General features: G+C 38.4%; 1 protein-coding gene across 5 annotated transcripts in view; it reads left to right on the forward strand.

Moving 5' to 3' along the window:
• Nucleotides 1-25085, forward strand: part of gigyf1a (GRB10 interacting GYF protein 1a) — a 37446-nt gene that overhangs the window by 8715 nt on the left and 3646 nt on the right. For 2 of the 5 annotated variants that reach the window (XM_082147734.1, XM_082147735.1), the window contains exons 4-25: nt 344-473; nt 4407-4502; nt 4884-4998; nt 5081-5189; nt 6673-6866; nt 8805-9034; nt 11228-11348; nt 11499-11678; nt 11762-11907; nt 12709-12868; nt 12966-13180; nt 13554-13654; nt 13743-13843; nt 14437-14507; nt 14590-14715; nt 15840-16040; nt 16122-16294; nt 17579-17736; nt 17984-18147; nt 18226-18273; nt 18408-18552; nt 19845-23521. In XM_082147734.1, the coding sequence (XP_082003860.1) occupies nt 344-473; nt 4407-4502; nt 4884-4998; nt 5081-5189; nt 6673-6866; nt 8805-9034; nt 11228-11348; nt 11499-11678; nt 11762-11907; nt 12709-12868; nt 12966-13180; nt 13554-13654; nt 13743-13843; nt 14437-14507; nt 14590-14715; nt 15840-16040; nt 16122-16294; nt 17579-17736; nt 17984-18147; nt 18226-18273; nt 18408-18552; nt 19845-19912 (3052 nt within the window). In that variant the 3' untranslated portion in view covers nt 19913-23521. The remainder of the gene's footprint in view (nt 1-343; nt 474-4406; nt 4503-4883; nt 4999-5080; nt 5190-6672; nt 6867-8804; nt 9035-11227; nt 11349-11498; nt 11679-11761; nt 11908-12708; nt 12869-12965; nt 13181-13553; nt 13655-13742; nt 13844-14436; nt 14508-14589; nt 14716-15839; nt 16041-16121; nt 16295-17578; nt 17737-17983; nt 18148-18225; nt 18274-18407; nt 18553-19844; nt 23522-25085) is intronic. The other 3 variants (XM_082147736.1, XM_082147737.1, XM_082147738.1) reach the window with 3 other exon arrangements.

The following is a 25085-nucleotide window of genomic DNA, read 5'->3' on the forward strand; positions in this document are numbered from 1 at the left end:
TGCAGCTCATGATGGCAAAAAAGATTCTGAATCATATTTTTTTTATTATTTTTTTTTATCTCAACTCTTAAAACTGCTGCTCTCTTTGTGGTTGTGATAACGTAGTCACTTGACACAATTCGCCTGTTAAAAGTGAAAACACTGACCAGTTTCCACTGTCCAAGCTTCAGCACCATATCAGTTGAAAATGGGTGTGAGAGATCCTAAATAAATCAGGACTTAGAGTCGGGATTGTCAGGGCCGCCCTTGGACGATAGCCAAGACTGGAGCATTTCTCAATGAAGCTTCCAGATTGTTGCTGTTGAATCTCTTTTGATCTGATTTCTATCTCTCTCTTTCTCAGGCTTCGAGCACTTTCCAGTGGAGGCAGTGTGTCTTCCCCTCCTGCCTCTCCTGCTATGCCAAAGTACAAGTTGGCCGAGTACCGTTACGGCCGAGAGGAGATGCTAGCACTTTATGTCAAAGACAACAAGGTGGGAAAATGCTTGAAACAAATCTTGTTTTTGTTAGCATAGTGTTAAATCATAGGTGATATCCCAGCATTCAGTGAGCCATGATTGTGCTTGCGTCTTTACCTCATGACATGACAAGTCTGAATATTATAGTAAGGTGGGGTTTTTTTTTTTTACACAAAAATAGTTTCATCAGCTCATAATTAGATATTTTAAGGTTATTGTATTCATGTGTACTTGGCCGATTTAAATCAACTAACAACCTTGTCAGTTTATACCAAAACAAATTCTAAAACAAGTTTATATGATGCTCAATGTTTTTTTTTACTCTATTAGGATTTATCCAGCCAAATGTCTTTGTTCTTTTCCATACAGTGAAAGTAGACAGTGACCATTGCAGGTATATGGAAGTAAAGATTTTTAGTCAATAATTTTTTTCATTTGAGGTCTGTTCTTCACCCAACTTTTTGATTTAGAATGTAACTCACAAGGTATGGTCATATTTGCTGTTCTGTCAATTTTCACTTGCAAAATCCAGTTATTTCATTAGTAACCCATGAAAATCTGAGATTTAGTATGTGTGTGTGTGTGTGTCAATGTTTTCACAATGTATTCCAATTTTGCTAGTGTGACTACAACTTTAATGGGCTACTTTTATGCCATCCTGCTGTATTATTGCCTTTTTTGGAGCTTGACAGACCCTGGTCTCTTCACTTCCATTGAATGGAAAAGAGCAGCCTGGACATTTTGCTAAATAACCTTTTTTTTTTTTTTTTTTACAGAAAAAAAATAAGTAATTTGAGTGAAATCAGAATAAGTTGCTCACACAATTTTCGGATGAACAGTTTTTATGTTGGTAGATTTCATTTGCTTGATATGATAATGCACCATAAGAGTGACATTATTAGATATTTAGCAAGGTATTTCCTGGGTCACAAATGGTCTTCGGTGGTGGCGGATCACGCATTGCAATGTGTAGTTGGCAGCATGAAAAATATATATTATATACAGAAAGCGAGCAAAGATCGATGCCCTTATAATCATCACCGAAGCTGTCAATTACAAAGCGAGATACACAAAGCCGCAGTCTTGCGAAAATTCCCATTATAATAAATCAAGCTGTCTACGCTGTATGTACTGGCCATAAATAATTTTTACTGGCCATGAAACTGTTATAAAGCAGTTATGGCACCAAAATTTTAGGTACTGGTGAAAGTTAATAATTCTCTATGCCAATTTCGATACCACAGCTAAAACTACTAACCTGACTAATATGAATTTAAAACCTTATTAAAAGAAGTAAACGGTAGTTTTCAGGTAGAGTCATTGAATAAAGTAAAGAATAAGTAAAGTGTTTTTTCTTTGTCCTTGGTTTGATTAACGTTAAAAACACAGACAGCAACAGAAATATTAGGCTGATGTCACTTTGAGACCTACACATGTTGTCTTTCTCTACTGTTTGCATTCACTTAAGGCACAACTGACTGTTTACTAGGATACTTGCCGAGACGGGCATTTTTTGACACAATTTTGTGTGAATTTATCCGTTCAAGCACAATAAGACGTGGCTTACTGGGCCTGCGCTTCGGATGTGTAGCATGCAAAACTTTCCGCACAGCACGTAAATAACGAATTGAGTTCCCTTTGGCGTCTTCTTACGCTTGAATATTTAAATTGGCAAAGCTTAAACTTTATTAAACTTAGTTATAACGAAAGGATTTGTGAGCGTGCAGAACTCTCGCTGAACAAAAACTCTGTCGTTTTGAGAACTGTTGAGTGGATTCTGACCAACTTAAACGCGTCTGATTGGCCATTGCGTTCACACGTTCCACAGATATGTCTGTGATTGGCAATAAAATTGTGGAATTGAACTATTTTCTATGCAGGAAAACCCCTTTTTAGACATTTATTTTTTACGTTTGTAAAAATCGCTCTGTAAGGTTTTTTTGTATGCTGTTGAACCTGTTCTGTGTCTGAATGGACGTCTTTAGTGGAGTTCACATGGCCTGAGGTTTAACACACAGTGTGTCAAGTACATGTTTCCACTGGTTGACTTTAAAAATGCAAAAAATGTCTTACCAGTACTGACACAAGTCATAGAGTTTTCCATGTGCAACGGCAGTGCCAGAGCTTTGTTGCAACAAAAATAGACAGTAGAGACTCGGGATAATCATTTACCATAGTTTTTGTTGCAGAAGAAATATCCAGTGTGCACTGACCAAGCATATTTATTTGATGTAAATACTTTTTAATGTGTTTGAAAAGTGTTTCAGTAATCCAGCCTCTCAAGTCTCTATGTAGGACCAGTAGTTGGGATGTCAATTTTCACAAATTCCCATGATCGATCGTCGTTTAAATTAACGATCGATTAATCGTTAGCCTTAATACTGCAACATGCGTGTGCTGCAGTGTCATATAGCCAACAGCATGACAGGGTGTGCAAATGCTGCTCAAAACACTGTTCCTCACCAAATGAATGAGAGGGATTTTAATCTAAATAAAGGATTGTAAAATGTTTCGATGTGATTGATCATTTAATTAAATTACTTATTTAATAATCAATTATAACGACTAATACAACGTGTCACCAACGCCGCCTCCGATGCGTGCATGTCAGAATGTGTTGTGGACGCGCTCTTCCTGGAGCAACGCGCTGAAACACGGCAACTAAACCCAAATAATTCACAATGTTTTATTACAATATTGTTCTATTTATAATGTTATGTAATATGACAGTCCCAATCATAGTCATTATTAGTCGTGCACTGCCGTTTGCGCTGTTAATTCTTAACCAAATGCATCCTATATGAGATAAATCAGATATAGATAGGCCTACACAAAATAAACACAATATTACAACTTACATTTGCACAAAACAAAAGGCTGCAAATGCACACGCAAACTTAAAGCCATGATGGTGTAAAATGATCCCAAACATAACCTCTGCACGCTCGCTTTACATGTTTCGCGGTTGAGCAGCACGCACGCGCATGAACCTGGGGAGTTTTATCAATTAAATGTATTATTGACAATAAATCGATCGTCGATTAATCGCTAACATCCCTAACCAGTATTGTGGAAAAATATATTGATTTTATTAATTTTTTTCTCTATTTAGGCAAATTGATTTGATTGTTACTAAAAGTTGACTAGTTCGTAGCCATGTTACCGTCGTGCAAACTTAATGGTCACATTTCCTTAGGACGGAAATAACAATATTAATACACTTTTGCAAATTTTTATGTTAGATGCAATTGTAGATCGATTTTGCAACACTAATCATAATGTTACAAAAGATTTCCATTTAAAAAAAATGCTGTTCTTTTGAACTTTCAGTTCATAAATGGATTCTAAGAAAAGGATTTGTCATGGATTCCACAAAAATATTTATCAGCACAATAAGCATCAAATCATTTATCAGAATGATTTCTGAAGGATCATGTGACACTGAAGAGTAATGATGCTGAAAATTCAGCTTTGCATCACAGGATTTATTTAAATGTTTTTATTATTAAAATGAAATTATTAAAATGGTAAACGGTTCTTTTAAGATGTAATAATATTTCAAAATATTCGTTTTTTTTTTATTTATTTTTTTTAAATGCAGCCTTGGTTGAGCATCAGAAAATTATTTCAAAAACATAAAAACACATACCCACCCCAAACATTTGAACAGCAATGTACTGTACACTACTCAAACAGCCTTAAGGAAAGGCCCTTTTGTGAATTGATTCAGTCGCTCACTCATGTGATCTTCCCTCGATGCAGTGCACTTTTAAGAGAACTTGCTCAAAATGTGCTGTACCAAATATTTGAGAAGGGTTAAACCTGACTCCGATAAGCACAGTCCAAACCTTTCATGTTTCTCTGTCCAGCTAGTGTGAATTTACTGATATTTTCAGTCAGTCATTTGCAACAGTAGATTGAGTCATTAGTGTGTGTGTGTGTTTTCAGGTCCCTGAAGAAATGCAGGATAAGGAGTTTGCTACTATTCTGCAGGATGAGCCTCAACAGCCACTGGCACTGCTGGCTCTCACTGAAGAGGAGCAGGTGAGAAGTGCACACTTACACGTCTGGCGTTTTGAGCTTCGGGCTGATTAGACATGCAGCACACACACTATCCTGTGAAAGTAATCCGAGGTGGGGCGGACACATTTTTCAGAAGTTGTGTACACACACACACACACACACACACACACACACACACACACACACACACAGTGAAACCTAAAATTATTCAGACACCAGATATCATTTTTTATATATTATTACTAGTGGGTGCAGGACACTATAGTTAATTTATTTGAGGATACATATACATATATACATACATTTAAACATAAACTCCTTTGGTTGATTTTTATCTACACTGATCTTGTTGTTTTTGGTGAGGTCCTGGTTTCATTCCTTGTGTATTTTTTTTCTTTGCAGAGGAATTTCTCCATGTCTGTCAACAGTGTGGCTGTGCTGAGGCTCATGGGTAAAGGGGGCGGAGCCGCCCCAGCTGGGGTGAATCGAGGCAGAGGCACCGTGCGAGGCGGTCGAGGCAAGCTGATCTATTTATGTGTACGTGTGTGTAAATGATTCATGTATCGGCGGAGATGCTGAAGTTTATGTCGTGTGTTTAGGTCGAGGAAGAGGAGAGGGCGGATTCTACCAAAGAAGCGGTGAGGAAGTAGAGGGTGGTTTTGGTCGTAGCGTTCGAGAGATCCATCGCAGCCAGAGCTGGGATGACAGGTATTCTCATTTTTGTGTTGTTTTGTTTTGAAATATATATATATATATATATTTTTTTTTTACATTATTATAAATTATTTAATTTCTAGGGGTGTAACGGTTCACAAAATTCACGGTTCGGTTCGATACGATACACTTGTGTCACGGTTCGGTACGTTTTCCATAGGCTACAGCAAAAATAAATAAATGCCAGAGAAATTTCCTTGAATTAATTTTTTAATTTTTATTATTTTATTTAATGAAACTAACATCATAAAGTATGATTTTATTTATTTATTAATTTTTTTGCTGCTTTTTTTACTGAGCAATAATGGAGCTATACTTGACTCTTCTTATGAGCATATAAAACAAAACAGCTCCTTGGACAAAATGAAATGTAATATTGTAGTAGTAGGCTAGTTATAAACAGGTTTATTTTAGATCAGATTAACATTTGAGGGCAGCAATTGTATTCATAATGTCAAAATAAAACAGACGTAATGTTACTTGAAAGCATTATAGCCCACTATTCCTGACAATCTTCCATACCTTGCAGTGAGTGTTACTACAGTAAATCCATTCCACGGTGAATGTTGCTGATCTGTGGACACTGGATAGTTCATTCATGGCACGATGTTTGATCCGTTAATAACAGAGAAATGTGCATATTTCTCAATAGATCTCGCAGCGATGTTATTACTTCTGTGGCGAATTCAAAAAGCATTTGAAATTCAAAGGCTTTCTTTACTGGTCTGGATCTCTTAGCGCTGTGTGGTGTTGCTTGATCAGGCTCGCGCATAGGGCTCGCGAGTCCCGCTTCACAGGTCAAAACTGATAAAGGGTCCACACAAACACAATAAGAGTAGCTCAGTTTCGTTCCTTACATTGCATTTGCCAGTTGATGTTGTGGTCGCGCCAGCCTCTGTGAGCGTGCTTGCCACCCGCGACACGCCTTCATTTGAAATAACGAAATTTTGGTCGGCAGAAAAAAATGGTCCAACGAACCGTTCGGTATGTAATGCGTACCGAAAACCGAACCGAAAGCCTCGTACCGAACGGTTCGATACGAATACGCGTATCGTTACACCCCTATTAATTTCCCTACCATTTTTGTTTTGTGTTGTTTTAAAAAAAAAATATATATATATTTGTTTTTTTTATTATTTTTTTCTATTTTTTTATTTTTTTTACATTATTATAAATTATTTAATTTCCCACCATTTTTTTTACTTTTTTTTTTATTTATTATATATTTTTTTTACATTATTATAAATTATTTACTTTCCCTATCATTTTTTTAAGTAATTTTAAAACCAATTATTTATATTTTTATATTATATTTTTTGTAGTATTCCCGTTATTGTGATCTCAGTTTTATTGAGCTCTCATCTCGATAGATATAAAAATCCTTTTAATTTTATCCGCACACAATCTAGATTACGAGGCCTACTGAAGCGAATCATAAGCCGTCTTGATAAGCTCTCTCTCTCTTTTCTTTCTGCAGAAGTGAGCGGCGTTTTGAGAAACCTCTGCGGAGGGACGGTGTGCGTTTGGGTTTTGAGGAAGTAGCTCCAGTTGGCAGAAAGGAGTTCATGCGCTCTGATAGCGACAACTGGCGCACACTGAGAGAGGAACAGGAGGAGGAGGAAGCGGCAGAGGCTGGTGGCAGCTGGAGAATCACTGGCGTACGAAGAGAAGGTAACACAGTACGCATCACACATTTGCACTTGGCATTAAAAGGAAATGGTTCACCATAAAGATTATTTTTTACTAATTATTTACTAACTTTATTTGACATTGGAACGCCCCTAGTTAAAACTTGAGGTGTGTCTCAATCAGCTTCCTAGGTCGTGAATCAGTATATCGTGCCTGATTCGGGCACTGGTAAGGACCTTTGCTCACTACACATCGGGACACTGATAGTAACATGACAACGTATTTATGAACAACAGCAGAACTGATATTTTTCGGACATTTATGTTTCTAATGTTATTTAAAGTACATTATGATAAATGCTTTGATTCTTACTTTTTTTCAACTTTTAGCTGTAAATTAATTATAAATGCATCTAGATTGTTCAGTACCTGTCTAGTGATGTATGTTTATGCTGAAATATAATTTCGTGCCTTAGAACTTCTGGTAAGGCGAGACACGGCAGGCAAAAACATGGGATATTTGTCTTCGATAACATGTCTTCTTTCAATCTTGTGGTGAAAAAAAAGTCCGAAATACACATTTAGGTCTTTATTTTATTACACTTTGTCTGTTTGCGTCTGTAGATTTCTCATAAATTCAACAAAAGTTGGCGTTCTTAATCCTCCCGCTGCTCCGCGATCGCTGCCGGCAGCCTGTCATCACACGCACCGTCAGGAAGCTCTCTCTCTCTCCTGTACAATCCTGTCGGATCCAAATATGGTTATTTCCTTTTTATCAGCAACCAATCGTGAAAGTAAAAGGACTGAATGCGCAATCTCTTTGGCTGATGATAAATCTTTAAAGCCCGTTTTCTCAAAATGACTTTTTTCTCATACTCCCAAGTCCGAAATCTCCACTTCAGTAGCACCTCTATACACCAAACTCTCCAGTCTTGTACCTAGTTATATTATGAAGACATTTACAGAGGGATTTGTAAATACATTATTCCTAGCCTGATTTATATAACATTTTATTCCAAAAAACATGGAGAAAATCATTTTTTTAAGGCTATTGACAGTATTTTCTGATTTACAGGATAACAAAAGTAGATATCCATAAATCCCTCTGTAATTTTTTCCCCATCTAATATGTGAACACAATGAAAAAATCATTTTTAACCTGGCTTTATCCAATACTCAGATTTCGTTTTTTTTTATATATGCAAATTAGCGCATATTTAATTAGATATTGCCTAATTTGCATATTTAAACATTAAATTACAGAAAACTTGTAATACATTTTTTTCTCATCTTAATGTAGGTAATCAACTGGGAAAGTTTCATGGTGATATCTGCTAGTTAAATTTTTTACCCTATTCACCTGTAGTGTCTCGCCTTAAGGGAACACAACGTGAGCATCGACGCTCCCTGGTTTTCACGGTGCATTGTGGGACTTTTTAATGTTTCAGTGCACTGGAAGGATTTTGAGATTGAGACGGCCTTTAGTACGGCCGTCTCAATCTCAGTCAGTTTTTTTTTTTTAAGAAATTAATGCTTTTATTAAGCAAGAATGCATTAAATTAACAATAAAGGGAAAAAGTTGTTTTAAGATGTAATAATATTTCACAATTAGGGATGTCACTATCAGGTTTTTCAAGCGATATCTAAAGAAATCTTGACAAAATAATGCTGTCAAATTCATCTTTATTTTTTTAGCAGATGAATCACACCATTGCATACAAAAGAAGCCATTACACTTATTTGCCCCCTGATACTGATAAACAAAACTGATCAGAGATTTTTAAGACCACACCATGTGATTTTATTTAGAGGAGACTAAAATGCTAACCGGTTTTAGCTTAGCACAGCGTCAAAGTACGACAATTTATGAGAATAAAAGCCTATTTTTACTGCAAACTCGATGCAGAATGAGAGTAATATTTTTCAACAACAACAAAAAACATTTAAAAAAAAGTACAGACCCAAAACTTCTCTTTCCTAGATGGTGGTCCTCGCTCGGCTGGTTGGCGGGAACACACTGGTCCAGGTGAACCACTTCGCCGCAGGAAGTTTGACTTCGACTTCCGGGATGGAGGGAATGAGGGAGGCAGAAGGAGAACAGGCAGCGATGGAGCAGAAGATGAGCGAGATGGTCTGCCAGAGTGGTGCACTGATGAGGAAGATGGAGAAATGGGAACCTTTGATTCTTCCGGAGCGTTTATGTGTATTAAGGTGAGCCCTTAAGATCTAGTCTCTAATGACGTATTAGGCCATACACAGCCTGTAGGGCTGCGTTTACACTTGGCATTAACATGCGACCTGTATTTACAAGTGTAAACACGCTTGTGCAGCGTGTCCAGGTTCGGAGGTAGTCGAGGACACATTGTGATTGGATCTCAGTGTAATGTAAACGCAATCCAGCCATCGTGTCTGCATTCACAGGTGGACGTCACACAAAACCCCGCCCACTGTCATCATTCCCCCTCCTCTCTCCGGAACTGAGAGCTGTGTGGTTTTGTGATAGTCGAGTGTGAAGTACATCGCAAATATACTGAAATGTTTGCCTTTGTACCCGAAAGTTGAAGCAGAACCATACATTTTTTGTAAAGAACGCGCATTTTTCCCACCACCGCTGGCAACGTTCTCGGACCCATTTGTTTCTCTGTACCGTTTCCATTACGGCATCAATACACATTATTAGCACTTGCAGCCTCTTCATCCTCATTTTGCGAATGTCCCCCGACTGAAAACTGTTTTTAAAAGAAAACCCACCACTTCAGGTCGACTTTGCACCAGAGCCATCCTTTTTTTCTTTTCTTTTTTTTCTGCGGGAATGCGAGATCCGATCTGTTATCCAGATGTAGAAGCCACTTGATGTGGACAGGTGTAAAGGTGTCCTGATTCCATACGGTATATGGGCCAGAAGAATGTGGCAGATGTGGGCCACAACTGGGCCAGATGTAATTTGCTATCTGGGTAAACTTTTGAATGGTGTACATTAAAAATCCTAAAGAAAGTTTAATCTCCAATTAGTCACCCAGGCCATAAATAAAGGCTTGTAAATGGCAGTATTGGTCAGTTGGTCACTAGAGGGCACTTTATGAACGCTGAACGTGATTTTACCAAGTGCAACATGTTTCTGGATGAACATCTTTCTTGATCCTGGAACAACATTCCAATAAACCAGATTCAAATCAGAATCACATCTGATCTGAGGGACAAGTTTAGGCTTAAAACCAGGGTTAGGTGCTTCTACATCAGTGTTATTCAACTATCATTCCCCTCTGGTTTTAGGGATAGGGATAAGGTTAGGACTACATCTTCAGACAGGAATGTTGTTCCAGGATCAACAAAAATATGTTGATCCAGGAACGTTGCCTGACTTGGTAAAATCACTTGACCTGAAAATGAACACACACAAACCACACAATTACACTTTGCCCATTTAACAGACAACTAAAAAGTGTAAACGTTTAACCCGATGTGAGAAATCAGCAACTTTCTAACAATGCACAGAAATTCATGGCTTAAAACTCAAAATAACGGTTATACAGTCATATTATATAAATCCAAATGCCTACTTTAACAATAATTGGTAACACTTTATTTTACAGTGTCCTTGTTACACACGGTACATAGTTACTGTAGTAATAACTATAAATAATGCATAATTACATGCAACTAACCCTAAATCAAGCCCCAGTCCTAACCCTAACCCTACAAGTAAGTACATGTAATAAATTGTATAATTACACTATAATATGGACACCTTAAAATAAAGCATAACCCAATCTTTTACTCCATACTTTACAAGTAGGGTACATGCTGTCTTGTAAGATCCGATTTGTTATCCAGATACAGAAGCCACTTGATGTGGACAGGTGTAAACGCACCGTGTCCTGATTGGCTTATGATCCGATCTGCTTGATCGGATCATGGTGATCGTATGTTTATACCAAGTGTAAACACAGCTTAGGACACTAAGATCTTGTGATCGGTTACTTTTATCCGTCCCTCTTCTCGTTGTAAATCAAAAGGTGATTGAGCGTTCTCTGTAGTCGCCCCAAAGCTCTGGAACAGTTTACCTTTAAATATCAGGGCCTCTCCAACACTGGATGCTTTTAAATCCAGTTTAAAGACCTATTTTTACTCTCTTGCGTTTGAGTGATGCGGTGTATGTGTTTTAAATTAGTTGGTATATACTGTATGTATGTATGTATATACATTGAATTTTTTATCTCCATTTCTGTTTTTTTTTCGACTTCTTTTCTCTTTATTTTATTGTTATTGATTTATTTTATTGTATTGTAAAGCACTTTTAGATAAACTAAGGTTGTGTTAAACTTGTGTTCTGTAAATAAAACTTGACTTGACTGATCTATGGTTTTCTCTTCTTTACATTGTTCTGCTCTTCTGTTGTCTTAGAAGGGTCCGAAAGACCCCATTCTAGAAGAGGAGTTTGAGTTCCAGGGGTTGGAGGATGAGGAAGAGGACTGTGCTAATCTAGAGAAGAACAACGGCACTGGTGCTGTGAAAAGCGAGAAAGGTGGGAACAGAAATTGGGGGGGAAATAAATGCTTGAAGAACAGTTCTTATAAAAATGAAAATCATTGCTTTGTGTGAAGAACAGACTGAATTTGTACTTAATTAATTAATTCACGATTTTAAATAAGTATATCTACCTTGGTTTCCACAGATGTCATTGACTTCACTCCAGTGACTGAAACTGAAGTGAAAGCGGTTTCTCCTTCCCCTCCTCCTTCTCTCCCTCCCTCTCTTCCTGCTCCTGTCCCTGAGGCTTTGCCCTCTGCTGCCCCCTCTGGCCTGGAGGAGCCTCAGCCTGTCCCCTCCATTCCCAACAAATTACCAAGTGAAGGTAAAAACTACGCCTTTTTTAAATTGATTATCCTACAGCTGTATGAATGGGTGACACAAAATTTTGTGTTGTCTTTTTTGTAGTGTTATCAGAGGCCATGTTAGATTTGAGCCCCAGTGCCTCCTCCAGTCTGCCTTCATCGCCTCCCTCTTCGTCCTCTGCTGCTACTGACCTCCCACCGCCGGGGGGTGATATTGAGGATGACGAGGGCATGAAGCACCTGCAACAGGTACCACAGAAAATTAGTTTCAGATCAGATAATATTAAATTTAACAGAATTTAATTGCTAAAAGGTCATTAAGCATAAAAATACCATAATATGTTTGCAGAGATTTAAGTTCAAATACTTGTTTCTAAGTAAAGCAATGCTAAATCCAGTTATTCTACTTTGAAATGTCCGTTCTGTGTCGGAATTTCAGTTTTTTGTTTTGGTCTCTGTGATCCCGCCCCCCTGCCAATTTACCCAATAGTATTTGGACACACCGGTTTGCCAGTTGACGGCAAACACAGCAGTGAAATCCAGTAAACAAACTGGGTGTGAGATCGCAGATTCTACCCGACCCAAAAAGTCTCAGCAATAAAAATATTGCAAACGTATACATTTGCCGATCAGCTTATAGTGCAAGACTCGTCGGGTTTCATTGTTAATTGCGCTCGTTCCTGTTGTGTGTCCTCAATCTGGCAACCCGTGTGAGTGTAGATTCGAGTCTGGTTGAGAAGCAACTCTCTCCAATATTTTAAATTTGGACTGCAGTTCCTATTTCAACCACTAGCTGTCAATATTACATACTGCACCTTTAACCATTTCACATACGAGAGGGTTATTTTCACAACATGGTTATTTGCAAATATTAGTCAGAGAGAAAATGGGCATGTAAAGCTAAATGAATATAGAAACCTGGATTAACACTATAAAATAGACCAAATGCACAAAATGTGTAGAATACGTCCCATATTTAGATAAATTACATTGTTTATAGCACACTTGCATTATAGCAAAAAAGTTTTTGATGGAGATTTATGTGTGTAGGAGGCAGAGAAGATGGTGGCAGCGCTGCAGGATACATCTCTAGAGGAAGAGTGTTTCACCCAGACTCTTCAGGAGAGCAGAAACACAGCCTCTGCTCTTCCTCTCTCCCATGACTCTGCCATGAAATGGTTTTACAAAGACCCGCAAGGAGAGATTCAGGGTACGCACGCACTCTCTCTCATAGGAGGTCAACTCATGCATATGGAGCAGTACTTTGATTATAATACCGTCTCTTTTGTCTGTTCTGTCTCTCTCAGGTCCGTTCAGTACAGTGGAAATGTGTGAATGGTTTCAGGCGGGGTATTTCGCCATGAACCTGCTTGTTAAACGTGGTTGTGATGAGGGATTTCAGCCGCTGGGGGAAGTCATTAAGATGTGGGGGCGTGTGCCTTTTGCCCCCGGCCCCTCCCCTCCGCCCCTCCTGGTGAGGAATCAAGCCCATCTTCGCCCTCAACCACCCCGGGGGGCAATCGTGAGTCTCTGGGTGGAGGGGTGAATGTCGGGGAGTTGTGTTACATGGGGTTATTTGCATTCTGGGTTAAGTTTTTCTGGTTCGTTAGTTCTTATTTTAAGGTCTAGTGGTGATAAGCTTGTTTGCAAGTGTGTGACTTGTGTACATTTGTAATTGTGTTCACGTGGATTGTGTGCAGGGTGTTTTATATTGGTTTTGATTCTTTTTAAAACTTGCATTAAAGTCTTGATGTCTAACATGATTTCCTTAAATCGGCAAATACCCTGTGTGTGTTCACGCATGTCTCTTAAGAGTCTCTCTCATTAATAAATGCATGTATCTGATCTCTCTGGCATGGGTTAATGTGTGTTATTGACCTTTCTGTGTGTATCAGGGAAATATGGATCAGGAGCGGCTGAAGAAGCAGCAGGAATTAGCAGCTGCCACGGCTCTTTACCAGCAGCAACAGCAGCAGCTGTTTCAGCTCATCAACAGGTGATTGATTGAGTTTTTATGTCTTTTTACAGTGCCACTATGTACATTTCATATGTTTAATACTGCTTTTTTTATTTTTTATGTGTAGGTGTGGAGAGCAGGGTATGATGCCTTCGTTAAACAGGTCGATGTCAGTGCCAGATACAGGGTCCATGTGGGACATGCATACCTCAGCCTCACAGCCAGCAGGTACACACACACACACACACACACACACACACACAAGAAGTGCCCGTTATGCTATTTTAAAGGTTCCTAATTTTGTTTTCGAGGTCTCCTACAGTAGGTTTACATGCATCCAAGGTCAAAAACACAAATTTTCTCAAAATATATGTTGCACATTACCTCGTGTCTTAAAGAGTCTTAAAACGTTTTCTTTGAATATTCAGTCTCTAAACCCCTCCTTTCCATGAGCCTACTCTGCTCTGATTGGCCAGACGGTCCAGTCTGTTGTGATTGATCTGAATCTGAATATCAGCTGCAGATCTTCCTCAGCACTTGATACACAGTGATATGAACATTAACGATGGTGTCGCTTTTTCCATTTAAATTCCCGCGTGAGTGCAGCAACTTATAATTAAAATAACTTTATTTGTCATGCACTTTAAAATTTTGCAGACCTTTTAAATTCACAAACAGCTGTCTTACACACTGCATGAAAGTAATATGTGAAAAAGCATAAAGGGGGCGCTTTCAGAATCACCCTTTGTTTTTTCCTCACACACTCGCATCCGGAAAATAAACAAACATTCTTTCGCCCTCTCTCTCTTTTCTGTGAGCAGGCGGTGAGGCCAGTCTATGGGACTTAATGAATTCTTCAACTCAGGGTCCAATTCTAGAACAGCTTCAGAAGGTAAGAGTTGACACTGATGGCCTCTGCTGGTGATCTGAGGAAATGCACTGAACTCAAAACTCTCCTGTTTGTTGTGTCTCAGCTACATGAGAGAAGAGAAGCTGAACTCAGGGCCAAGCGTGAGGAAGAGGAAAGGAAACGGAGGGATGAAAAAAGACGAGAAGAGCAGAAAAGGAGAGAGGAGGAGGATCTTTATAGGCGCAAGCAGGTGTGATAGTGTTATATTAAAATAACCTCAAATACATTACCGTTCAAAATTAAAGTTGATTATTTTAAAAGAAATTATTACTTTTATTTACCAAGGATGCATTAAAAACTTTTACATTTGTTTTATATATATATATATACATACATACATACATATACATACATTTCAAATAAATGCTGTTCTTTTGAGCTTTCTATTCATCAAAAAATCCTTAAAATATTTATATCATGGTTTTCACACAAAAATATTAAGCCGCACAACAGTTTTCAACATTGGGAATAATCAGAGATGTTTCATGAGCATCCAATCAGCATATTAGAATGATTCCGGAAGGATCATGTGACACTGAAGACTGGAGTAATGATATTGAAATTTTACAGGAAAAAAATACATTTTGAAATGTATTCAAATAGAAAACAGTTTGTATTTTTGTAATTTTATTGTAATAATAATATTTCACAATATTACTGCTTTTGCTTAACCTGGCTAACGTCAGACCTCTTTCTCATCGAGACGTGGTCTGGGAACCACATGTTCATTTTCTCGTATTTGAGGCGTGGTTTACGAATGCCCAGAGCTGTTTATTGGGCGCTACGAATGTCTATCAAATGCGCCTGTACGTAGCTCATAGCCAATCGTTTCAATCATACCAGATGATGTATGTAGAGCGACAGAAATTTGACGAGGAAGAAGACGAAATAAACTTGCGTTCTAAACTACTTGGAACACTATCTAAGGCTGCATCGAAAGGTAACTTCGTGTCTGATGCCATGTTAGATCCATAGATATAAACAAACTGCTTCGGTGTGTCGCATAGACATCGTCATCGTCTTGCTGCTCCCTCCCCGTTCTGTGATTGGTCCCCTCGCTGAGGCGAAAATCTGGTCCATGGAATCCAGGCTGCCTAGCAGCGTGAATAAAATCGCGCTGCGCGCAAGGCAGCATGAGGAAACCCAAGCTAGCTTTTGCTGTACTTTTAATCAAATAAATGCAGCCTTAGTAAAGATAAGAGACTTCTTTCAAAAAACTCGTTTGAACAGTAGTGTACATTTAATTTTGTTTTGGTCTCTATCATACTCTCTCTTCTTTTTTCATATCGCTGTTTCTGTTTTTCCGAGCAGCAGCAGCAGCAGCAGCAGCAGGATTTGCTAATGAAGCTGCTCCAGCAGGCTCCGCGTCAGGGTGCCTCGGGCTCCGGGTCGGGCTGGAACGGAGGACCCATCCCTGGGCTGGGAAAGCAGACCAAACCCCACAACCTCCTGGACATCCAGCCGGAGGCGGAGAGAATGCACAAACAGCAGCATAGAGTCCAGCAACAGCAGAGGGTACGACACACACATGCAAACATCACAGGTGTGCAGTCCTGAAAATCAAAATGAATGCATTATGAATGTCTCGCTCTGCAGTGGAGTGACTCCTCTTCGTTGTGGGGAGCATCTGGGTCTTTGGATGGAAAGGTGGGTGGTGGTGGAAGCCCCTCGGGAGGAGGGATGGGCGTCTGGGACGAGGCCCTCAAGAACCAGAGCGCTCTTCGCAACAATATGGGGCTGAAGAACAGCCGCAGCAGTCCCTCACTGAGGTAAACACACAACAAACCATATGAGAACTAATGAGAAGTTCAATGGCTCATAAAAATTTTTGCTATAATGTAACACTTTATTTTTTATTTTATTTTACAACGTTTACTTAAAATCCAAGCATAATGTCTATAATGTATGTAAATATTTGAAAGTCGAAAATGTGATTCTTCCATTGCCAAGGTTGTCTGTAAATTTAGGAAATAACTACTTTTTTTAATCAGCTGAAATGATTCCAAGATGCCAAATATTGACCAATTCCTCAGTTTGGACAATATTTAAGGACATTTTTTAATAGTTTTTTTTAGGCCTGGAAAAGATTATGAAATCTTAAAATACCTAGAATTTTTCATTTAATATTAGTGGTGCGCGATCTTGAAATTTGTGGCAGATAAAGATCGGTGCATCATTAGTTAAATATTGCTGTTGATTAGAACCTGTGTATATTAAAGTTGTTCTGTCTTAAAGGCTCCTAATTTTGTTTTGGAGGTCTCCTGCAATAGATTTACATGCATCACAGAAACGGTTTGTTCGAAGATTCAGTCTCTAAACCCCTTCATTCTGAGAGCCTACTCTGCTCTGATTGGTCAGAAGTCCCAGTCTTTAGTGATTGGCAGTGTGTGTGTCAAAAGATCTGAATTTCAGCTCTGGATCTTCCTCAGTGCTTGACACACAGTGATACGAACATTAATGATGCTGTCGGTTTTACCGTATCAATTTCAGCGCGAGTCCTCATCCATTCGAAGTGCAGCAAAGTAGATTTGCTTTTGCAGCGCAGAAAACAGCGTCCCGACATGTAGACAACACGAACCAAACTTTTCCAATCCTCAGCTACAACTAAAACTAAAGTAGACCTTGTTTGCGGGAAGCCAATGAAGACCGTAGACTGGCATTATGCAAATGTATTAAAAACCTGGGGTTTAACAGGAAGTGAGGCTGGAATTACTAACGACTCGTTTCGACAGTTCAGAATTGATTCTTTCACAAACGGCTGTATCACACACTGCATGAAAGGCAATATTAAAAAACGCGTATTATGGGTGCTTTAAAATGAGTCATAGAAATGTTTGATTTGTGAGCAAATTTTTTGGTTATTTTCATTTCAATTGGTCATTTAAAAACGGCTTAGAAAAATCATGGAACTCTGGGAAATGTACATTTTATGCATATGATAGGAAAAGCAAAGCAATCTGGTAATCAAACCCATGACCTTGGCATTGTTAGTGCTATGCTTGTACAATCCAAAGTGTGTGTTCTGGGTAAACCGTTAGTATGTGTTTGTACAGTGAGCAGTACATGATGAGGAGCCGTAAACGCACTGAGGAGGAGGATCGGCTGTTGAAACTCCTGCAGGGGATGAAGTCTCAGGACGGCTTCACCACCTGGTGTGAACAGATGCTGCATGCGCTCAACACCTCCGCCAATAACTCCTCTTCCCAGGATGGTAAGACGTCTCTCTTTCAGGATTTGCACACACCAGCCTTTCTCTCATTTGGGTTGCTTTATATTTAAATAAAATAATCTGAAATGCAATTTCTCTGGCTGCCGATTATTCTGAGAAATTATTTAGACTCATCCCTTCAGTGTGTGGAAACAAACAAAAGACATGTTTACAGGAAATGCACATTATTAGCCTAGCAGGCCAAGAGAGTTCATAAGCAGGAAAACCGAGTGTGCGTTTGTGTTCATAGTGCCCACCATTGTGGCGTACCTGAAGGAGGTGGAGTCTCCGTATGAGGTGTTGAACTTTATCTGCTCCTATCTGGGCGACACTGTCGAAGCCAAAGAGTTCGCCAGACAGTTCCTGGAGCGCCGTGCCAAACAGAAAGCTAACCACCAGAGACAGCAGCAGCAGGTGTGTGTGACAGGAAGAAGTAAAGTGTGTGTGTGGTGTTTGCCTACTTGAAATTAAATTCTTGGTCTTCTCTTATAGCTCTCCAAAGAGATGGCTGGACTTAGCATGAACAACTTCCCACTGCAGGTATGAGTACAACTCTGTACTGACAGTGATTTATATTTCCATGGTGGGCAGAACCAAGTCACGTTTGTCATTTATCAGATTTTTAATTCCTATGTTTGCGCCTCATTCTTGCCCTTGCACTTTTTGTCGAATAGGATACTGTACGAGGAATGAACCCCAGCACTCTGCAGTCTATGTTCCAGGCAGTGCATTCTGGGAAGAGTGGTGTGGTCTATGATCAGGCAGCAAAGCTGAAGAAGAAACAGCCCATGATGCTGCACTCTGACCCAAGCATCTTAGGTACCCCTTACCTATTTATTTCTCTCTCTGATTCCCAAACAAATGACTCATATGAACTGGTTCTTATTAGTGAATCAAAACCACATGCAGCACAGCCAGTGTAGTCCAACTGATTCCTGAACAAATGACTCCTATGAACTGGTTCTTATTAGTGAATCAAAACCACATATAGCACAATCAGTGTAGTCCAACTGATTCCTGAACAAATGACTCCTATGAACTGGTTCTTTTTAGTGAATCAAAACCACATATGTAGCACAATCAGTGTAGTCCAACTGATTCCTGAACACATGACTCCTATGAACTGGTTCTTTTTAGTGAATCAAAACCACATATGTAGCACAATCAGTGTAGTCCAACTGATTCCTGAACACATGACTCCTATGAACTGGTTCTTTTTAGTGAATCAAAACCACATATGTAGCACAATCAGTGTAGTCCAACTGATTCCTGAACACATGACTCCTATGAACTGGTTCTTTTTAGTGAATCAAAACCACATATGTAGCACAATCAGTGTAGTCCAACTGATTCCTGAACACATGACTCCTATGAACTGGTTCTTTTTAGTGAATCAAAACCACATATGTAGCACAATCAGTGTAGTCCAACTGATTCCTGAACACATGACTCCTATGAACTGGTTCTTTTTAGTGAATCAAAACCACATGTAGCACAATCAGTGTAGTCCAACTGATTCCTGAACAAATGACTCCTATGAACTGGTTCTTATTAGTGAATCAAAACCACATATAGCACAATCAGTGTAGTCCAACTGATTCCTGAACAAATGACTCCTATGAACTGGTTCTTTTTAGTGAATCAAAACCACATGTTTTTTTTATTTTTATTTTTTTTATTAAACATTACAAAGCATTAAGCAATACAGATAAACATGGAAAAAAACAAAACAAACAAAAAAGATACACAGACACAAATAATTCGCCAGGGTATCAAAACCACATGTAGCACAATCAGTGTAGTCCAACTGATTCCTGAACAAATGACTCTTATGAACTGGTTCTTTTTAGTGAATCAAACACATACAGCTGATATCTTACCGTGAGTACTTCATAGAGCGAGCCTTTTCACTGATTGTTTACAGCTTAACGGAAGTTACACCCATAATTAGCGCAAAGCGTCATGGGGATTAGGAATAAGGTGGATACGGAAGAAAGAAAAAAACGCATATGAAAATTGTCTGGTGCGAAAGCCCCTAAAGAGACCCTCTACAGAGTTGGCTACTGTATACTGATCTACTGTATTTGAACTGTCTTTCTGTCTCTCTTTAGGGTACTCATTCCATGGTGGCCCTGATCGGTATGGTCTAAACGAGATGGAGATGGTCGAGGATTACTGAATCCACAGCAATAGCTACACGAGGCCTTTAAACCCGCGGGTCCACCTAATCAGACTCCGCAAGTCGAATGTGCACTGCTTTGAGGGGGAGGGGATTAGGGAAAAGCCAGGAGTAAGGTATCAGTTCAGGGGTGGGCGGGGTGGGTGGGTTTGCGCTGGGAATAGAAGAATGTAATTCAACAGGGAAGGGAACAGGTGTGAATTTATTTTTGTGTGTCTGTATGTGTGTTTGGGGGACGGGGGGTGATAAAGTTCTGGCACTTACAGCATTAAGCACCTTACACTCAGACTAATGCACTTTATTAAGATGTAATTTGAATAGTTTTGTTTTTTTTCTTTTTCGAGAAGATTGTATATTTATGTGGTATGGCTTCAGAAATATTACCACATACATATACTGTGTGTGTGTGTGTGTGTGTGTGTGTGTTGAATCAGAACTGGAGTTTGTGCTGGGAGGAAATGGTGGCGATTGGGGGACCATTGTGTGTTTCAGTTCAGACATTATCAGAAAAAAAAAAATCCTCTCTTTAAAGACAAACACTGTTGTTTCATTTTTTTATATACATATATATAAAGTTTCTATAAAAAAATGTAAAGCTATTATAAAAAAAAAAAACTTTGATTATAAAACTTGAAGATTTGCACTCACATAAAATGCAAGTTAAAAAGATAAAAAAAATGTGTTAGATATAATAGAGAAGAATATTTTTGTGATTGTGTGCCTGTGTGTGTGTATGTGTCTATACACGCATGTTTGTTTGAGACGGAATGAGTGTTTGTGCGCGCGCGTTTAAAACATACCAGTCTGCACAATGTATTTTTTTTAATCGCTTATTTAGACGTATGATCAAAAGAGGCCATTTCGTCATTCGGAGTGAATTTTTTTTGTATTTTATGAACCGAATGAATGTTGTGAATGTGATCGCTTGTGTGCAGGAGGAACTGTGTGTATTACTCCTCTTGTAAATGTGCAGTATGCGAGCGAATAAATGAGCGAATGAAAGCGAGACAGAGAGAGAGGGGGGGCAACGGCACAACACATCCTCTTTCACCAGCTCTTCATTCCCCAACAAAGAAAGACCTCTAGATTCAAACACAAAAGCTTTAGCCCATTTTTACGCCAACCAGCACTCTTAGTTTTCGTGGCGGGGAGCGCGAGGGACGTCCTTTCCCGCCTCCGCTGCCTCATTTTTTGCCTCTGTGAGGTTTAAGAACACGTCATTAGTTTCGTCATCATCGTTTAGTTTTGTGTGTTGTTGTTGTTGAGCTCAATTCAATCTTGTATACTTTTAGGAAAAATGGTTACTTGTGGTACGTACGTTGTGTGTGTGTGTATGTGTGTGTTTTCTGTTCCCACATGTGTGCCTAAGATCTAAAGGGCGAATGATTAGACTTCATTGCTGCCATTGAGACATTATTTTTTTAGCAAAGGGGCGTGGTTTCACAAGGCTCCGCCCCCACATGCCTCCCATGCTTTTGAACCGAGAGCCTATCTCTGTACAGTTCTGTTGTAGCCTGGGGATGCTTGGATGAAAGAAATGTTTGATATTTTGGAGGATGTGACCTAACATTGCCTTTCTGTCCACTCTCTTGTTCACGAGTGACTGAGGTTTTGACTATTTCTGGCAAAAAAAAAAAAAAAGAAAACAAACAAAAAAAAAATGATCGCAACAAACTGTGCAAGTGCACTCAGCAGTGCACACAAAATGTTTGAATATTTTGTTACTTGTTCATTGTTGTTGTCAATGACAATGATGGTGATTTATTTTTTTGTTTTAATGTTATATATGATTATATATGAATCTATGAATATAAACAAAGTATTGGACTACAAGGAAGAGCACTTGGGGCTGCTACTTTTTTTGTTCATTTTGAAAATTTTCCTTTTTTTCTTTCTTTTTTTTTTTTTTTAAGTTGCCACCATGTGAAGTGCATTTGTGTACTTTTTTTCTTTCCTTCTTAAAAAACAAAACAAAACAAGTTGAATGTATTCCAAATATGTAACGGTGTAGATGGAGTTGCTCAACACAGGATATTAAAGCGTAATCAGCAGGACGTCAAGAGGAGCGAAATTGAAAATCGTTTTTTTTTTTTTTGTGTCCGTCGAGAGTTCTTGATGGAAATACGTTCACGACGGCTACCGCAAAAACACACTGCCTCTACAATCCTGTTCATACAGACTCTTGACTATGAAAATGAGAACTTAAAAAGATATTCTATTCCATACTGGAGTTTTGGTTGTTTACAAACCGCACAGACATTTGTGGGTGCTTTTTTTTTTTTTTTTTTTTTTTTTTTCTTCATTTTTGTGGTGATTGAATATGCGATTCTGCAGTTGAGAATCGTTTTTGTCGGGAGGGGACTTCAATGGCATGACGTCAAGACCCCTTCCTTTTGCATGTGGATATGAACGCAGCCTATATAACTCGCTGACTGAAACAAACTTGGATTGCTGGAACACAAGTTATGGAATTACATCAAAGATTTCTTCATGTACCTTTAATCTTACGGACAGGGTGTGTGTTTTTTTTCTTTCTTTTTTTTCCTAGAATCATAAAGACGACCATATTTTGTTTACTGGACTTCTTATGTTCTTTTTGTTTACTAATCTCTCTTTGTAATGAAATCGATAATGATCAAGGCAGAAGAAATGCTTCACGTACCTAGAAAAGAAGGCAAAAATCATACAGCACAGAATGACCTCTTGGTACTTTGAGATGCATATATTGAATGCTTTAACATTTTTTTATTTTTTTTCCTTTCCCCAATCATCTTGTGGATTATATTGGACGGACATATCCGTGATGGATGTTGATTGAGAACAACAACAACAACAAGAACATATGTATGACCTCAGATCTGCCAGATAATTCCTTGGACAGTGCTTATAGTTTTTGTATTCCTCACCCACCGCCCATCTAAGGGTGGATGGGGTGTCATGGCCATCGTCTTCATAAAGATGACAAAGGGACTAGCACTGCCCTGATACCCTCCCTATGCACTTTTCATTTGCTCAAAACTGTGAGGAACTTTCACTTGGGCTTGGAGAGCACAGGCAGAGGACGCACGATGTGCTCTCTCTGTCAGCGGACGGGCGCCTCGGGAGCTTTTGACGCCCTAGCGTGAGACTCGTTCTCCTTATGGTGGTTGTTTTCTCAGGCTTTTTGAGAACGGCACCACACAAGCTTTACCGGAGAAGGATAAGGGAAGTTCCAGACACATTGGGACAGGATTTTCACTGAACAATGTTGATATTTAAGACTATACGAACAGTCTCCAAACTTGGTTACGATGTGGAGATTCAGAGCATATTTACTCAGCCGTGTTCTCCGTTATGTAAAAAGGATTAAACTGCTTGGTCCAGGGTGCTAGCCAACGGTTTTTTTTTGTTTTTTGTTTTTTTTGTGGACTGGAATTAAATATTTCATTGATGACTGAAAAAGGCTTTTTTAAAGACTGGAGGACAGGTGTTTTTTTGTTTTGTTTTTTTGTATTGTATTGGAGATCAATAACTAATAAGCTCCATCAGCTCTACCACCTCCTGCTGACTGCATGGCTGAAGTTCACCTTTGGCTTGAAGTGGTTACGGCACCGCAAGACCATTAGTTTGGTAAGAATACTATTTATTTGTTTGTTTTGGTTATGTTTATTCATTGATTTATTAACTTTTTTTTCCTGCTACTGTACTTTGGGTTAAAGGTGTGCTCAACTAGTGATGACTTGACAATGCCCAGAGCATCCTCCTAGCAAAACCAAAAAAAAAAGCTCAACATTTTTTAAATACAAGGTCCACAGCTTTTTCGATATATTATATTATACTGTAAATGTTTTATATAATATAAACTATATATATATATATATATATTAGGGCTGGGTATTGACACAAATTTCACAATTCGGTTCGATTTCGATTCACAAGCTTGCAATTCGATTTCGATTCAATATTGATTATTTTGGATATCAGGTACAATACATTGCAAATTTTCTCAAGGAAAACAAATCTCTTAACTATTATTGTAAACTGTGGGAGTCAGTTGTAGCCTATAGGCTTCATTAGCCAACTATAATATTGAAGGTAAAAATTTACTGATTTGTATACAAACACTTAAAATACACTTATTTATTTTTATAATAATAAAGTTATATGAAATTATATACAAATGTAAATGGTGGCTGTCATAAAAAAACTTTCCAGATTTATTCAAACATGCATTAAATATTGAAGAACATAAAAAATTATAATGAATATGTAATATGGTGCATATATTTAGCTAAATGCTACTCTCTAGAGTTAATTTTTCTAGCTGATAACGAGTTTATGGTCACTGGATATGTTTTTCTGAGGTAAATGTGACGTTACATGACATTGTTTACTAACATCTTTCCACGGTTGAAACACTGAGTGATTCCATGTCACATGATACGGACTTCGATAAGTTGTACTCTATCTTTTAACACACTTTCAGATGCTCATTCATGTTCATTTCGCGCTGTAACTGGTATTATTAAGGCGGAAGAGAAGATCATGTGCTTCTCTTGAGCTCCGCTCCACTATATATAATTAATATTACACAGTGTTGGCCAAAATTATTAGAACGGTAAAAATGTTTTAATGTTTTAAAAGAAGTCTCTTCTGCTCACCAAGGCTTCATTTATTTTATCCAAAAACAGTAATATTGTGAAATATTTTTACAATTTAAAATAACTCTTTTTATTTGAATATATTTTAAAATGTAATTTATTCTGCTGTTATTAAGCTGAATTTTCAGCATCATTACTCAGTCTTCAGTGTCACATGATCCTTCAGAAATTATTCTAATATGATGATTTGCTGCTCAGAAAAGATTTATTATTATTATCAATGTGGAAGACAGTTGTGTGGACAGCTTTTGCAACATAATAAATGTATATACTGTCACTTTTGATCAATGTAATGCATCCTTGCTGAATAAAATTATTAATTTCTTTAATTTCTTTCCAAAGGAAAAAAAAAACTCTGTTACAAAAGCTTTATATTTCAGATAATTGCTGTTCTTTTGAACTTTCTATTCATCAAAGAATCCTGAAAAGAAATCGTACACAACTGTTTTCAACATTGATAATAATAATAAATGTTTCTTGAGCATCAGATCATCATATTAGAATGATTTCTGAAGGATCATGTGACACTGAAG

This window comes from Leuciscus leuciscus (assembly GCF_965113295.1).
Source record: "Leuciscus leuciscus genome assembly, chromosome: 2".
Taxonomy (NCBI): Eukaryota; Metazoa; Chordata; class Actinopteri; order Cypriniformes; family Leuciscidae; genus Leuciscus; species Leuciscus leuciscus.